Source organism: Labrus bergylta, chromosome 22 (assembly GCF_963930695.1).
Source record: "Labrus bergylta chromosome 22, fLabBer1.1, whole genome shotgun sequence".
NCBI classification, from domain to species: Eukaryota; Metazoa; Chordata; class Actinopteri; order Labriformes; family Labridae; genus Labrus; species Labrus bergylta.
In genome coordinates this window covers 6,963,833-6,979,848 of record NC_089216.1, presented here as the reverse complement: position 1 = coordinate 6,979,848, position 16,016 = coordinate 6,963,833, and the positions used below count along the sequence as shown (strand labels likewise).

The following is a 16,016-nucleotide window of genomic DNA, read 5'->3' as shown; positions in this document are numbered from 1 at the left end:
AGCAGCTTGAGTTACTTCAGACACTTGACCTGTTCAACCAAAGCCTTTACTATTACATTAAAACTTAAGAATAACCTCTTCATTTAACAGTTATTAAGAATCATTAATGTACTAGAGTAAGGGTTATGGCTTGAGCAGGCGTTCATGTGCAGTTTACAAATCGGAAACTTGTTTTTCCGATGTGTCTGATACCACATGACTGTACGTTTGTGGTTTGTATGATCGTGATTGGCTTTTTTTTGGACAGTTTATATGTCGTTTTCGTGGGTCCTCAGCCAATGAACTCTGAATCTATGGAGAATTTTTTTTTTACCAAGAATGACACAAGCAGTCCAAACTGCTTTAAAGTGTCACAACCATAGACTGTGGTCACAACAAGAAGTTGGAGCACATCGTGCAGCCTACATTTGATGTTACACGAGGCTTACTGTCTGTTTCCAGTAGGTGGCGTCATTACAAACATTAATTATTGGCATGTAAATATCTTTTCACATACAAGCTGCATCTCTGACGTATTCTATTTTGATATATCTCTGTGAACAGACACGATAGGACCTGGAGAAATGCCAAATCCAGATATACACCTGTTCAATATACATATATCCTAAAATTATTTATATTTTTTCAGATCTTCTCACATATTAGTTGCATCTTTGACAGATTCTATTCTGAGATACTGATGTAAAACCAGATACCTTACAGATACAATTTTGTATGTTTATTGAATCTTTAATATCCGGAATAATCAAAAAAAACAGAAAGATTGAAATGTTAAAGAATATAGGTTAACAGTTTTTCCTAGACTGTCATGGACTGATAACTGAATTCTATTGGTTGGTGACTTTTTATTGCAAGTCCTTATGTCATCCACAAAAACACGACTTGCACAACATTGTTAGTAGGTTAAAAATACATTCCCTCTCCCATGGGTGTTGCTCCTATTCATCGGTGAAATGAAACTTAACAACCTTATAAAACAAATCACATGGGAGCGGCTGCAGCCATTTCAGTGTGGCACACACACTGAATGTTTACTTTAGCAGAAACGAAACTGTTAGGCAGAGCTGCCATGGAAGAGCAGGGGGACTGAGAAACTCGAACAAATTCCCAACTACATAATCTTATCTACCAAACAGTCAAGCAGAGAGATACGAGGAGGATACTGAGGACTTTTTTCAGGATTGAATTTTATTTAAGAACACTTAATCAGCACTTCCTGCTTTGAAAACATGTCCGACAATCTGCCCAAGGACCGTCAAGTCGTCTACTGTGACATGTGTACAGAGGATAACAAACAACCAGCACGGAAGACCTGCATGAAATGTGAGATCTCCATGTGTGTCCAGCACCTCCAGGCTCATCTGACCACTCCTGTGTTACTGCAGACTCATCCTCTGACGGAGCCTATAGCCTCAGGAAATGGAGGTTTAGTTGTAACCACTAAATGCCCCCAACATGGCAAACTGCTTGAGTACTACTGCTTGGACGACTTGACCTGTGTGTGTGTTTCCTGTGCAATTGAGGACCAGCACCGCCTACACAATATGAAGACCTTCTCCACAGCCCACAAAGAGCTTCTGGAAAAGGTCCAAGCTGAGCAGCAGGCCTTACTGGTGAAGGCTGATGGTGCAAATACCAGTCTGGAAAAGTGGGAGAAGAATGAAAGAGAAAAACTTGGTCGCTCCAGTGTTCGTCTCATTGAGGCTGTGACTAACCTGCGTGACCTTGTCTTGACCAGGGTCCAGAGTTCGGTCTCTGCTCGTATGGTGTCCGTCAAAACCAGCAAGAGCAGCTTACAAGCAGCAAAGAGCGAGGAGGACGCCTTCAGATTCCTGCAGATGTATTCTCAGGTGCATCAGGATTTGGAGAATGCAAAGGCTGTGGATTTGAGAAAAGGGTTGGAGCCTGGCAGTGATCGCGACAAACTGGTTGAAGAGATAACACAGAGAGGTGAAAAAATGATAGAGCAGGCGAACAACTTCTGGGGATCCCTGTTGACTCTTGTTGACCCAGAGACCCAGCAGGAGATCAGTGCAGTTAGGTCAAACCTGTACTTTGACTCAAATACTTTGGGCCAAGGCATGATGCTGTCCAAAGACCGCAGGAAGGTCTTCAACAGTGGTCAGCTGGAGAAAAAGATATTACTCATCCAGGGTATGTCTTCCACAGTTAATAGCTACAGATGGAGAATAAGCCTCTCCAAAGACTATGACTGGACCATTGGATTATGTGACAAAACTTATGCAATAAATTTGCAACGTGGAGACATCTTTGGACTGTGCTGGAAAGGTAACAAGCTGAGCTCCCTCACAACAGAGGATCTTGAGGTTGAAAATACAGTTCTGATGCAGTCTAATCAAGGAGCTACACGCCAAAGGGTTTCCACTCAGGTAAACAGCCATTGTGGTGAAGATGTGGGTGAACAAATAGTCCGTCCAGAAAAAGTGGAAGTCATATGGAGCTGTCCTAACTCGTTATCCTTTTACAATCTGATCGGCCAATACCAGAGAAGAAAAATAGTCACATTAACCATCGGGTCCACTAACCAGGACCTAACTCCTTTTGTTTGCTTGGAAATGGAGTCACAAGGTATCCCAGCTGATTTTGTTGAAGATGTATATACATTTGGATCACATGCTCAACAACAGCAGCAGCAGTGGAAATGCTCATGTGGGAGGGTAAATGTCAGGAATCAAAATATATACGGTTTTAGAGGCAGCGCTCTCAAGAAGTCTTACCCAAAGACCTGTGCTTGTGGAAAAGTTATTGGTGTCTCTGACATCGCTGAGGTGCTTTGCAAACTTTTCTAAAAGACGGCACAATCTCTCTGGACCCACATCAACACATTGTCTTTTAGACATTGTTGTTCATATATTATTTCTTACCCAACATGATCAGAATATTGCTTTTCCTTTGCTTTTTGGTTGAATATAAATGTCATTAATACATGCTAACTTGCAGTTGGTACCTAATTAGCTCCTAACTTTCAGAGGTGGTCTATCAGTCTTTGCCAAACTGTTTGAAATGGACCATTGGTTTATGTGACAGTCTGCAAATAACTTGATGGATGGACATGTCTGTGCTCCTTGGTTTGAGGATATCTAGCTCAGCTTTCTCATGACACAGTAGGATCATTGTTGTGATGCATCAATCCGTTCACAAGGTTTTTAGCTTTTTGGTTGCAGCAAATCATCAAGAACAAAATGGAGAAACAACAGAAGATGGGAGTTTACTTAGACCTGCGGCTTCCTCGCAGTCCTCCATCGCCAGAACTGGACAGCATTATGAGGAGGAACACTCAAAATGAGTCTCAACCACTTAGACCTGGTTCAACTAGAAAAGGAAATTGGACCAGACTCAAGTTAGAAGGGAGCCAAGAAAGCATTCAAAGATGGACTGTACCAGTTTAACTTTCCTTTGGAGCAACTACTCGTGCATTTCAAAGGTTTTGTTATTAATAAGCAGAATTTTTCCCCCCAAAGTAATATGACCCTTTTTCTAATGTTGAATCAACGTACAAGGCTAATTCATGCAAGGCTATAAATCTCTACAATGATTGCTTGTTTCTTGAATTCATATGATGAGCATGAATCTCATTTACTGTGTTAAGCTGCTTTCAAATTAATATGAAGTGTGTTTGCTGTATATGTAAGAATAAGTCAAGTTCGGGTTTTTTGTTGTTGTAAGATATGACCAAACATTTAGTAACATTTTTGAAGGATGTCTTTCTCATTATATCAACTTTTTATTTTTAACTTGAAGAATTGCTTCTGTAGTACTGAATATGATTTGATGTTCTTTCCTTTCCAAGCTGCCAGTTTGAGGTGTTGGGTCTCCACCTAGTGGTGATAAATGTGTCATTGCCTTCTCATAATAAAGTGATCTAATAATGCAGACTGGCAAGAAGGAATTTGTGATTTTTGTATTATACCTGCACGTTGTAAACACTCTGATACGAAGTAAAACAACAACAATATTCAGATGTGGAATGTTTTTATTGATTGATTAAAACTCAAAATTGAATTCATGAACTTCATTTCAATCACACAATTTGTCTTTTCAAACCAATGTGACAAAAGAAAGAAGACAGAATACTCAAGAGCAGCTTGAGTTACTTCAGACACTTGACCTGTTCAACCAAAGCCTTTACTATTACATTAAAACTTAAGAATAACCTCTTCATTTAACAGCTATTAAGAATCATTAATGTACTAGAGTAAGGGTTAGGGCTTGAGCAGGCGTTCATGTGCAGTTTACAAATCGGAAACTTGTTTTTCCGATGTGTCTGATGCCACACGACTGTACGTTTGTGGTTTGTATGATCGTGATTGGCTTTTTTTTGGACAGTTTATATGTCGTTTTCGTGGGTCCTCAGCCAATGAACTCTGAATCTATGGAGATTTTTTTTTTTACCAAGAATGACACAAGCAGTCCAAACTGCTTTAAAGTGTCACAACAAGAAGTTGGAGCACATCGTACAGCCTACATTTGATGTTACACGAGGCTTACTGTCTGTTTCCAGTAGGTGGCGTCATTACAAACATTAATTATTGGCATGTAAATATCTTTTCACATACAAGCTGCATCTCTGACGTATTCTATTTTGATATATCTCTGTGAACAGACACGATAGGACCTGGAGAAATGCCAAATCCAGATATACACCTGTTCAATATACATATATCCTAAAATTATATATATTTTTTCAGATCTTCTCACATATTAGCTGCATCTTTGACAGATTCTATTCTGAGATACTGATGTAAAACCAGATACCTTACAGATACAATTTTGTATGTTTATTGAATCTTTAATATCCGGAATAATCAAAAAAAAAAAACAGAAAGATTGAAATGTTAAAGAATATAGGTTAACAGTTTTTGCGAGACTGTCATGGACTCATAACTGAATTCTATTGGTTGGTGACTTTTTATTGCAAGTCCTTATGTCATCCACAAAAACACGACTTGCACAACATTGTTAGTAGGTTAAAAATACATTCCCTCTCCCATGGGTGTTGCTCCTATTCATCTGTGAAACGAGACCTAACAACCTTATCAAACAAATCACATGAGAGGGGCTGCAGCCATATCAGTGTGGCACACACACTGAATGTTTACTTTAGCAGAAACGAAACTGTTAGGCAGAGCTGCCGTGGAAGAGCAGCGGGACTGAGAAACTCGAACAAATTCCCAATAACATAATCTTATCTACCAAACAGTCAAGCAGAGAGATACGAGGAGGATACTGAGGACTTTTTTTCAGGATTGAATTTTATTTAAGAACACTTAATCAGCACTTCCTGCTTTGAAAACATGTCCGACAATCTGCCCAAGGACCGTCAAGTCGTCTACTGTGACATGTGTACAGAGGATAACAAACAACCAGCACAGAAGACCTGCATGAAATGTGACATCTCCATGTGTGTCCAGCACCTCCAGGCTCATCTGACCACTCCTGTGTTACTGCAGACTCATCCTCTGACGGAGCCTATAGCCTCAGGAAATGGAGGTTTAGTTGGAACCACTAAATGCCCCCAACATGGCAAACTGCTTGAGTACTACTGCTTGGACGACTTCACCTGTGTGTGTGTTTCCTGTGCAATTGAGGACCAGCATCGCCTACACAATATGAAGACCTTCTCCACAGCCCACAAAGAGCTTCTGGAAAAGGTCCAAGCTGAGCAGCAGGCCTTACTGGCGAAGGCTGATGGTGCAAATACCAGTCTGGAAAAGTGGGAGAAGAATGAAAGAGAAAAACTTGGTCGCTTCAGTGTTCATCTCATCGAGGCTGTGACTAACCTGCGTGACCTTGCCTTGACCAGGGTCCAGAGTTCGGTCTCTGCTCGTATGGTGTCCGTCAAAACCAGCAAGAGCAGCTTACAAGCAGCAAAGAGCGAGGAGGACGCCTTCAGATTCCTGCAGATGTATTCTCAGGTACATCAGGATTTGGAGAATGCAAAGGCTGTGGATTTGAGAAAAGGGTTGGAGCCTGGCAGTGATCGCGACAAACTGGTTCAAGAGATAACACAGAGAGGTGAAAAAATGATGGAGCAGGCGAGCAACTTCTGGGGATCCCTGTTGACTCTTGTTGACCCAGAGACCCAGCAGGAGATCAGTGCAGTTAGGTCAAACCTGTACTTTGACTCAAAGACTTTGGGCCCAGGCATGATGCTGTCCAAAGACCGCAGGAAGGTCTTCAACAGTGGTCAGCTGGAGAAAAAGATATTACTCATCCAGGGTATGTCTTCCACAGTTAATAATAGCTACAGATGGAGAATAAGCCTCTCCAAAGACTGTGAATGGACCATTGGATTATGTGACAAAAAGTGCGCAATATATTTGCAACGTGGAGACATCTTTGGACTGTGCTGGAAAGGTAAAAAGCTGAGCTCCCTCACAACAAAGGATCTTAAGGTTGAAAATACGGTTCCGATGCAGTCTAATCAAGGAGCTACAGGCCGAAGGGTTTCCACTCAGGTAAACAGCCATTGTGGTGAAGATGTGGGCGAACAAATAGTCCGTCCAGAAAAAGTGGAAGTCATATGGAGCTGTCCTAACTCATTATCCTTTTACAATCTGATCGGCCAATACCAGAGAAGAAAAATAGTCACATTAACCATCGGGTCCACTAACCAGGACCTAACTCCTTTTGTTTGCTTGGAAATGGAGTCCCAATATAGCACAGTTGATTTTTTTGAAGATGGATATGCACTTGGATCACATGCTCAACAACAGCAGCAGCAGTGGAAATGCTCATGTGGGAGGGTAAACGTCAGGAATCAAAATCCATACTTTTATGGAGGCGGCTATGGCCAGATGTCTTCCCCAAACACCTGTGCTTGTGGAAAAGCTGAGGTGCTTTGTGAACTTTTCTAAAACACGGCACAATCTCTCTGGACCCACATCAACACATTTTCTTTTACACATTGTTGTTCATATATTATTTATTTCCCAACATGATCAGAATATTGCTTTTCCTTTGCTTTTTGGTTGAATATAAATGTCGTTAACACATGCTAACTTGCAGTTGGTACCTAATTAGCTCCTAACTTTCAGAGGTGGTCTATCAGTCTTTGCCAAACTGTTTGAAATGGACCATTGGTTTATGTGACAGTCTGCAAATAACTTGATGGATGGACATGTCTGTGCTTCTTGGTTTGAGGATATCTAGCTCAGCTTTCTCATGACACAGTAGGATCATTGTTGTGATGCATCAATCAGTTCACAAGGTTTTTAGCTTTTTGGTTGCAGCAAATCATCAAGAACAAAATGGAGAAACAACAAAAGATGGGAGTTTACTTAGACCTGCGGCTTCCTCGCAGTCCTCCATCGCCAGAACTGGACAGCATTATGAGGAGGAACACTCAAAATGAGTCTCTACCACTTAGACCTGGTTCAACTAGAAAAGGAAATTGGACCAGACTCAAGTTAGAAGGGAGCCAAGAAAGCATTCAACGATGGACTGTACCAGTTTAACTTTTCTTTGGAGCAACTACTCGTGATTTGTGCATTTCAAAGGTTTTGTTATTAATAAGCAGAATTTTTCCCCCCAAAGTAATATGACCCTTTTTCTAAAGTTGAATCAACGTACAAGGCTAATTCATGCAAGGCTATAAATCTCTACAATGATTGCTTGTTTCTTGAATTCATATGATGAGCATGAATCTCATTTACTGTGTTAAGCTGCTTTCAAATTAATATAAAGTGTGTTTGCTGTATATGTAAGAATAAGTCAAGTTTGGGTTTTTTGTTGTTGTAAGATATGACCAAACATTTAGTAACATTTTTGAAGGATGTCTTTCTCATTATATCAACTTTTTATTTTTAACTTGAAGAATAGCTTCTGTAGTACTGAATATGATTTGATGTTCTTTCCTTTCCAAGCTGCCAGTTTGAGGTGTTGGTCTCCACCTAGTGGTGATAAATGTGTCATTGCCTTCTCATAATAAAGTGATCTAATAATGCAGACTGGCAACAAGGAATTTGTGATTTTTGTATTATACCTGCACGTTGTAAACACTCTGATACGAAGTAAAACAACAATATTCAGATGTGGAATGTTTTTATTGATTGATTAAAACTCAAAATTGAATTCATAAACTGCATTTCAATCACACAATTTGTCTTTTCAAACCAATGTGACAAAAGAAAGAAGACAGAATACTCAAGAGCAGCTTGAGTTACTTCAGACACTTGACCTGTTCAACCAAAGCCTTTACTATTACATTAAAACTTAAGAATAACCTCTTCATTTAACAGCTATTAAAAATCATAAATGTACTGGATGTGCACGTTACTAAAATACACCCAACAACCTTTTTATTATTGACCAAGAGCAGCAAGAACCAAAGAATAGAGACGCTGCCTGTATTATTAAATATTGTAACACATTGCTATGATGTCAGTATTTCCTCACTGTGTACTGGAAGGTACTAGTAATCTAAATCAGCATATACTGGTCCGTGTGTAACTTTTTCTTAATATTAAATTCACCCTCTTGTGAAAGCAAAGTAACAGTAAGAGTTTCTGGAAATGTTTGACACTAGTTACCAAACATTGATGAAAAATAAAATAAAATAATAAATGATTAAAGTGCAAAACGTACTGAGCAATGGAATGATAACATCTCTAAAAATTATATCTATGACCCTAACTAGCTACAGCTGCACATATTGTCAGGCTTGTTCATAATTTAAGACTCTATAGTTTTATATGGGGGTAAGGAAGGCTAACGATGCACAGAAACATAAGTAGACACTGTTTTAGAGGCCGCTGCAGATTTGCATACATGTAAAAAGACTGACTGAAGGCCTTGCATTGGGATAGTGACAGAGCAGAGACTCATGCAGGGTCACCAGCTCATGCCTTAATGTCCGGAGACACACTGAAACACTCTGTGGCTTGTATGAAAAAAGTTACATTTCACATGTTAAGTAATTCAGATTTTGTGCAGAAAACTCTCAACTTAAAAATCATTCTAATAAAATTGCATTGAAAACTTTAAATCTATAAACCTCCACCATGAAGGGAAAAAAAAGGAAGAAATTGAAGTATAAATGAAGACGTCTGGTCACTGTTGCAGATTCATCCTTCCATCTGAAGCCGGATTAAGCCCGAAGGATTCAGCTGTCATTGCCGAAGACAGTGTTGAGCTGTTGTGTGACCCTGATGAAAGTGGTCCTGCGGCTCAGTTCCTTTAGCTTTCCCGCCCCTACATAGGTGCAGGTAGAGCGGACCCCACCCAGGATGTCTCGTATTGTCACATCCACCGGACCTTTGTAAGGCACTTCCACTGTCTTCCCCTCCGATGCTCTGGAAGTGAAAAACATAGAGAACAAGAGGATTTAAGGATTATTACTGACTTCAAAACACAAACATTACAGGAAGACTATTCAAAAATAAAATAATAAAATAAAAGGGTCTTACCTGTACTCAGCCACGCCCCCTGCATGTTTCTTCATCGCTGTGTCGGAGCTCATACCGTAGAACAGCTTGTACTTCTTGCCGCTCTTCTCGATAACTTCACCCCCGCATTCTGAATGGCCCGCGAGCATACCGCCCAGCATCACAAAGTCCGCTCCAGCGCCTGAGTCCCACAGAGAAGAATAAAGAAGATGAGCAGTTTCCTTTTTTTTATGACAGGGCGATTTTCTTTTTTTTTTTTTTTTTTTACTGTGTTTGGAATTTTGAAATTGAACACTTACCAAAAGCCTTTGAGACATCTCCTGGGCAAGTACACCCCCCATCCTGTGTGGAAGAGAAGACACAAATCAGAACAATTACACTGATCCCACAGGGTGATGGTGGTGCAGTATGGAGGCCATGGTCCTCCCAGGTTCTAATCCAGCCTGTGGCTCCTTTCCCGCATGTCATTCCCAACTCTCTCTCTCTCTCCCTGATTTGCAACTCTATCCACTGTCTTATCTCTCCATTTAAGGCGAAAAAAGCCTAAAAATAAATCTTGAAAAAAAAAAAGGACACTTAGAAAGAGAAAACAGGAAGGAATTAAATTATGACCTTCAATATGGGCATTGTTATTGTTAATCGCTGCGTCTTTAAAGCAAAGAGTCACTCACAGAGATGATGTGGCCACCCAAGCCATGGGCTGCGTCTGCACACTCGATCACAGCGCTGAGCTGGGGGTATCCCACACCTGTCTTCTTGCGGGTGGTACACACAGAGCCTGTTGAGGAAGACACAGATAGACTTTTCAAGATTTGTAGTCTGCAGTCCTTATTTTGAAAACAGGAAGCGGCATTTCTTTGATGTATATGTGCAAAGTGATTACTGCTTGAAAGTATCCATCCACAGAAACAGAGACACGGTTTATGATCTGAACATCCTGACAGAGTGTTAAGATAAAAACTGGAGTGTATTTAAAATATCAGCGTTGACGTGTTTAAAATGTAACACTCTGATTACCTGGTCCGATGCCAACTTTGATGATGTCAGCACCAGCCAGGATCAACTCTTCTACCATCTCTCCTGTCACCACATTTCCTGCCTGGGCAAGAAGAAGAAGAAAATCTTCATTTCCTGTTTCAGCCCCACATGCCATACTTCAAAAGGCACACGCACATCTACCCACCATTATAGTGTGCGAGGGGAACTTCTGCCTCACGTCTTTGACAAAGTGAACAAAGTGTTCGGAGTAGCCGTTAGCCACGTCTACACAGATGTACTGCAGCTGTGGCACCGCCGCCAAGATGGCTGAGATCCTGTCAAAGTCGCCGTCGCCGGTACCTGTGCTGACCGCCACGTTCTGGAGGGAACAGAGACAAGAGAGTGTTCAAACAATGAATCCAATTTTAAAGCCGAGTGAGACTAATAATAAAGTACAAATTAAATACCTTCACGCAATCGGGATTCTTGGCGGCAAACTCCACCCAATCATCCACGGAGTAATGTTTGTGAACCGTGGTGAAGAGAGTGAACTGGAGGAGGACATGACACATTCTGGTTCAGATTGACGTCTGCGGAGGGCACGATTACATCCAAAGGCCACCTGGGGCATCTTTTATAAATGTTAATTAATCACAATATACACTGATGGTTAAAAAAAAAACAAAAAAAAGGCTAAATCAAACAATCCATGAGGAGCGTCTTAAAAAGCCATGAGGACCCCGTATTAAGACCTACAGCTTGTGGCCTTAATTATCTTTGTAAGTATGTCGAATAAAAAAAAATGCTACACATTATCCACTCGTGCTACTCCTGGCATGTGGGGAAAGGCAACCAACTGTTTTGAATCTGAAGGAGAAGAGGAAAAAGTACGGACTCTCCTCCCTATCTGCCTGTTATACAAAATAAAAAATATTAAAGTATCAGGCATGTCGGTGCTCACTGCTACGGTTTACTTTAAGGATACTGTATTCAACCGTTACCACCTGATAAAACAATTACCTAACCAAGTGTTTGAACATAGTTGTGAAATTATAGAACCATGAATAAAGAGTCAACCCCTGTTTGCTGATGATATATGAAGCGTTTTCATAAATCTCCCATGTCAAGCACAACCTACCTGATGCAGAGCCAAGGCCATCTCAAAGGTCCCCACAGTGTCCATGTTAGCAGCAACGATGGGGATCCCTCTGTAGGTGCCTTTGGAGTTCCTGAAAGTGAAGCTCCTCATTAGGTCCACCTGGTCGAGGTGAAGACAACGTGAGATTAGTGTATAGGTATGCAATTACAGAAAAAACAGCTTATAAGATTTGGTATCAGGGCCACTATTTGTATCCTCCAATCAGCTGGTGAGGTTTGGATAAATACCATATGCCAGATGAGGATGTGTGCTCGCTCAGATCTGTGTGTACTATATAAGTCAGTCTGGAACCAAAACCCACCTCGCTCCTGGACTTGAGTGTGCTTCTCTTTGGACGCAGGAGCACGTCCTTAAAGTCCAGCTTGATGTCATTCTCAATGCGAGGCATTTTTGGAAAAACAGGATCTACAGGTTGTGTGAGTAAAAAAAAAAAAAAGTGGAATGAAGCTGTGAAGAAAAACAAACAAACAAACAAAGAAAGGTAAGATGTCATAATTTCTGCTTTAACGGTTTGAGAATTGTCTATCTACCTTCCTTATCCTTCATAAACAAATGGTCATGAATGATAGACATTACATGCAGTGGGATTTGGGGTCTGGGGTCAGCTTTAACAATTACTGCTGTGGGTACATGTAATAACACCAGGATGACAGTGCTATAGCTGATCAGAACAGCAGCGCTTACTTAACCCCCACGCCATAATTCAAGGTTACTATCGGTTAAAATGACACAAATGTAATCCCTTTGATGAGCACTGCAGTCTGCCTATGTTAGCATACATAACCATGTCGTCAACTTCTGAATTATAAGATAAAGAAAAAGTCTTTACCTTCAGGGACGCGTGAATGAGTTTTTCTGTTCCGCTGTTTCCTTTTTTTTTTTTTTTTTTTTTGGTTTTGGACGCGGGAAATGTTTTAGGGGCGGACACCAACTAACAGTCTTTTTGTAGTTTTTTAAGGGCTCAAACTAGTTAGGGACACGCAGGTGAGAACTACAAATCCGAAATTCGCTTTACGCCACGCTGCGCTGTTGTCGTAATGATTGTTTTAAGGTATTCAGGAAATATAGCTCTTGTTTTTTTTTTTTTTTTTGCTCTGCTGTGGCCCACACTCACGTCGACGTCAGATAATTAGCGTGTAGGTTATGAGCTCTTTCGATGATACGTCAAGAAATCACAAAGTCCGACAACACGTCCGAGCGGAACCGTTAACATCCAGAATAAAGAGGGGGTGGGATTTACCGAGAAACACCGGAAACACCCAGTGATGTTTGGAAGTGAAGGCTTTGTCAACAAAATACTGCATTATTACTGCATCACAATCTTCAAACTAAACCAGCTCCAGCGCGTTTGATAAAGGAACAAAAAGAAAGATGCTTATTAAAGTAAAGGTAACGTAAAGCAAGTATATATGCTGAACACTTATCATTGTAGCCAGCCTGAAGTAAAACAAAAAAAAAAACCTGAAAATGTTTTTATTGTCTCAGACACTCACAGGAAAAGAGATAGAGATTGACATAGAGCCCACAGATAAGGTAGAGTATAATATTTTTATATTTCTTGCATGTTTGCTTTCTTTAAGTTCATTTAACCAATGTTTTTTTTTTGTTGGTTTTTTTGTTGGTTTTTTTTACAAATATTTCCATCCAGGTGGAGCGGATTAAAGAGAGAGTGGAAGAGAAAGAAGGGATCCCTCCGCAGCAGCAGAGGTTGATCTACAGTGGGAAACAGATGTAAGTCTGAAATGTCTTTTTCCTGGGGGGGATTTTCCAGAATAGATACAGCTTAAAACACAAGAAACATAAAAAAAACACTCAAAAAATATTTTAAAAACCCCCTTTTTTTTCTGCTATCATTTGCATATAATCAATCAATCAATCAATCAAACTTTATTTATATAGCACCTTTCAGACAAATTAAAGTGCTTAACAAGAGTGCAGAAAAGTTATTGACAAAAAGTAGTTCATAAAATCATTGAGAGACTAATGCACACCATTATTTTATTTTTTATTAGTTTCTTTTGTCTTACAGTTCGCGTGTGGGGTTTCGGTACGTTCTTTCCCACACCGCTAATGTTCACAGTCATTTCTGTGTCTACCTACTGTGGATGTTTTGGTTCAAATGTGCTGTTGTGCCATCTAATTGCAATGTGAACATGCATCCAACAAAAATCAATAAAAATAATTTTTCAAATTGAGAGACTAATGCACACCAATAAGAATTTAAAAAAAAAAATATATATGTATAAAAATAAAATGCAATAAAATACGACACATAAAAGCAACAAGATATTAAAATAAATACATAAGAGGAAAATATTTAAAATTGTCGTCGGATAAAAAAGATAATATAGTAATGTTAAGATTTGAATTGATATAAAACACTATATAAAAGCCAGACTGAATAAATGAGTTTTAAGACTGCGTTTAAAAATCTCGATATTCTGGGCTCCTCTCAGACCCTCAGGAAGGTTGTTAGAAAGTTTTTATGCAATCGGCAGGATCTGCACCAGAATAACCTCTTGTGTCAGATGATTTTTTTTATTTAACTGGTATGGCTTTCTGTTTTTCAGAGCAGTGATTCATGCTGTCTTACATGTTCTCACCTGTATTCCCATTTTGTCTCCGTTCTCAGGAACGATGAGAAAACTGCGGCAGACTACAAAATCCAAGGAGGCTCCGTTCTCCATCTGGTACTAGCTCTGCGAGGAGGGCAGGCTCCCCACTTTCCCAGAAGTCTGTGCTCAGACCCGGCTGTGTAGCCATTACTTGAAAACATGCCTTTTGCCTTTTTCGGATGCCGACAGGAAGCAGATACGCCGAAGACACACAGTTTACAAGGCTGCTGAGTCGCCTCTTGGCACTGTTGGGTTACACAGAGCCGTTGGTAGAAAGAGTTAGATCAGGTTCTGCTTGCTTAAGCCACTTTTTCTACTGTTGGCTTGAAACACTCCCCTCCCTATGTAACACTGCCCTACAGAACCTTTTTGTGTTTAAGCTTCCATGGCAGAAAGGTCACAGTTACTGTCTGAAAGATTGACAACAAAATAGTTGTTGGAGAAGTTACTGTAGGCCACTCAAGCCATTCTGTCTTTTGACGGTTTCGCAAGTGAGCACAGAGGTTGTCTTTGCTCCCCTGATAATCAATCAGAGATAACTGTAGCTCAAAAAAGACCCTTTAGACACCAACCCTTTAATTTAAGTCTTTGCTGTCAGAGTCTTTTCAGTTTCTTCTTTCTATTCTTCACAAATTACTCCAATTAAGGCGTAGACTACTAACATTGAATGAGCATCAATGTTTCTCAGTTTGATGTGTAAAAGATGGACAAGTGCTTATTTAAAAAAGATGGTCGACATTCGCAATAATGAAGTATTAACTTGCTGTGTGAACCTTTGATGTGAAGATTGATACCACACAGACATTTGTATGAGAAATGCTAATGGCTATACACACCCTGGCTAGTTGAGAAGCTAAGAAGCTAAATCCTCTTTGACTCCGCTTATAAACTTCACTTATTAAGAATTTAAATCGTGTTTGTTTATCTGTATGTAAACCAAAGTTTGAATTACATTTGGTAGCTTTACAGACATATATTGGCTTCACAAATATTCAGTGGAGACTCCTGGATGTTATTGATCCCAGCCAGGAAATATGTCGCGTTCCATATTTTCTCCGAGTTTCCAAGTCGTAATTACGACTTCAGGGGGCGTTGCAGTCGACACTTCTGTAAGGGAACTCGGAATTTCCGACTTCCGAGATCAACTGGAACGCAGATATGCTGCGTTCCAGTTGAATTCCGAGTTCCCAGTCGGAAAAAAAAGGAAGCCGAGTTCAGATCCAATACGGCTGCTACGTGCATCGAAAGGGATGTTTTAAGCTGTCGAGTTTATTAGCAGCTAAGTCGTCTTTTTGTGTAATTAAATCAATCAAAACGATGGTATCGTGCGAGTTCTCTCTGTGGAGGTGTTTTCATGTTGTTTTCTGTCAGAAACTATCACAGTGTTATCGTCTGGTATTAGCTAACAAAACAATGGTACTCCTGGAGGCGTCCGTGTTGCTTTTCTGACTTGCAACTGGAACGCAGAAAAACTCGGGTGTGACGTCATTCCGAGTTCCGAGTTAATGCCACGTTCCATTTAACTCGGAAGTCGGAAATTCCGAGTTCCGAGGTAAATGGAACGCGGCATTAACTCGGAACTGGGAATGACGTCAGAATACACGCTATGCTAGAAGAACGACGGTGTACATTATTAGAAAATGCGTTATTCAATTTCTTATGAATTAAATTAATTCATAACATTTTGATTTTGTGCTAACCGCACGCGCTACTGTTTTGAAGACGAGAGATAAGCCTGCTGTGGATCACCCTCGATGTGTACTTGATGCTGTGGATCATTGTGTCACTACAATAAAATTGAAGTTCATGACGAAACCGACTCACTTTTGCTGATCTATATTCCTCATTAAATGTGTA

The 16,016-nt window shown here is 40.2% G+C and overlaps 4 protein-coding genes across 5 annotated transcripts; 3 read left to right on the top strand and 1 right to left on the bottom strand.

Moving 5' to 3' along the window:
* Window positions 1-756: 756 nt before the first annotated feature.
* Window positions 757-4,031, top strand: LOC136177368 (tripartite motif-containing protein 16-like). Its single transcript, XM_065950391.1, has one exon. The coding sequence runs from the start codon at window positions 1,230-1,232 to the stop codon at window positions 2,808-2,810; it is 1,581 nt and encodes a 526-aa protein (XP_065806463.1). The 5' UTR covers window positions 757-1,229; the 3' UTR covers window positions 2,811-4,031.
* A 307-nt stretch (window positions 4,032-4,338) lies between these two features.
* Window positions 4,339-7,968, top strand: LOC136177369 (tripartite motif-containing protein 16-like). The gene has a single exon (XM_065950392.1). It carries the CDS (start codon window positions 5,316-5,318, stop codon window positions 6,876-6,878), a length of 1,563 nt encoding a protein of 520 aa, XP_065806464.1. The 5' UTR covers window positions 4,339-5,315; the 3' UTR covers window positions 6,879-7,968.
* A 79-nt stretch (window positions 7,969-8,047) lies between these two features.
* gmpr2 (guanosine monophosphate reductase 2) lies at window positions 8,048-12,510 on the bottom strand. 2 transcript variants are annotated; one of them, XM_020640305.3, is made up of 10 exons: window positions 12,374-12,510; window positions 11,846-11,991; window positions 11,524-11,643; window positions 10,853-10,936; window positions 10,591-10,764; window positions 10,425-10,506; window positions 10,079-10,185; window positions 9,707-9,749; window positions 9,429-9,588; window positions 8,048-9,314 (listed from the first exon to the last, which is right to left on the bottom strand). In XM_020640305.3, the coding sequence occupies exons 2-10, from the start codon at window positions 11,930-11,932 to the stop codon at window positions 9,125-9,127; spliced, it is 1,047 nt and encodes a 348-aa protein (XP_020495961.1). In that variant the 5' UTR covers window positions 11,933-11,991; window positions 12,374-12,510; the 3' UTR covers window positions 8,048-9,124. The 2 variants fall into 2 exon arrangements, with proteins under 2 accessions (XP_020495961.1, XP_020495962.1); XM_020640306.3 differs by having other exon boundaries at window positions 11,846-11,949; window positions 12,374-12,508.
* Window positions 12,511-12,753: 243 nt separating this feature from the next.
* On the top strand, window positions 12,754-15,974 carry nedd8 (NEDD8 ubiquitin like modifier). Its single transcript, XM_020640308.3, has 4 exons — window positions 12,754-12,933; window positions 13,030-13,077; window positions 13,193-13,275; window positions 14,177-15,974. Exons 1-4 carry the CDS (start codon window positions 12,916-12,918, stop codon window positions 14,301-14,303), a joined length of 276 nt encoding a protein of 91 aa, XP_020495964.1. The 5' UTR covers window positions 12,754-12,915; the 3' UTR covers window positions 14,304-15,974.
* The last annotated feature ends 42 nt before the right edge of the window (window positions 15,975-16,016 follow it).

Excerpts from the sequence above, each read along its gene's own strand:
- LOC136177368 (XM_065950391.1), top strand. The coding sequence starts at position 1,230 with ATGTCCGACAATCTGCCCAAGGACCGTCAAGTCGTCTACTGTGACATG.
- LOC136177369 (XM_065950392.1), top strand. The coding sequence starts at position 5,316 with ATGTCCGACAATCTGCCCAAGGACCGTCAAGTCGTCTACTGTGACATG.
- gmpr2 (XM_020640305.3), bottom strand. The coding sequence starts at position 11,932 with ATGCCTCGCATTGAGAATGACATCAAGCTGGACTTTAAGGACGTGCTC. Across the intron at positions 10,765-10,852 it reads AGAATCCCGATTGCGTGAAG|AACGTGGCGGTCAGCACAGG; the intron begins GTATTTAATTTG and ends TGTTCCCTCCAG. Across the intron at positions 10,507-10,590 it reads TCCCCTCGCACACTATAATG|GCAGGAAATGTGGTGACAGG; the intron begins GTGGGTAGATGT and ends CTTCTTGCCCAG.
- nedd8 (XM_020640308.3), top strand. Across the intron at positions 13,078-13,192 it reads ACATAGAGCCCACAGATAAG|GTGGAGCGGATTAAAGAGAG; the intron begins GTAGAGTATAAT and ends ATTTCCATCCAG. Across the intron at positions 13,276-14,176 it reads ATCTACAGTGGGAAACAGAT|GAACGATGAGAAAACTGCGG; the intron begins GTAAGTCTGAAA and ends CTCCGTTCTCAG.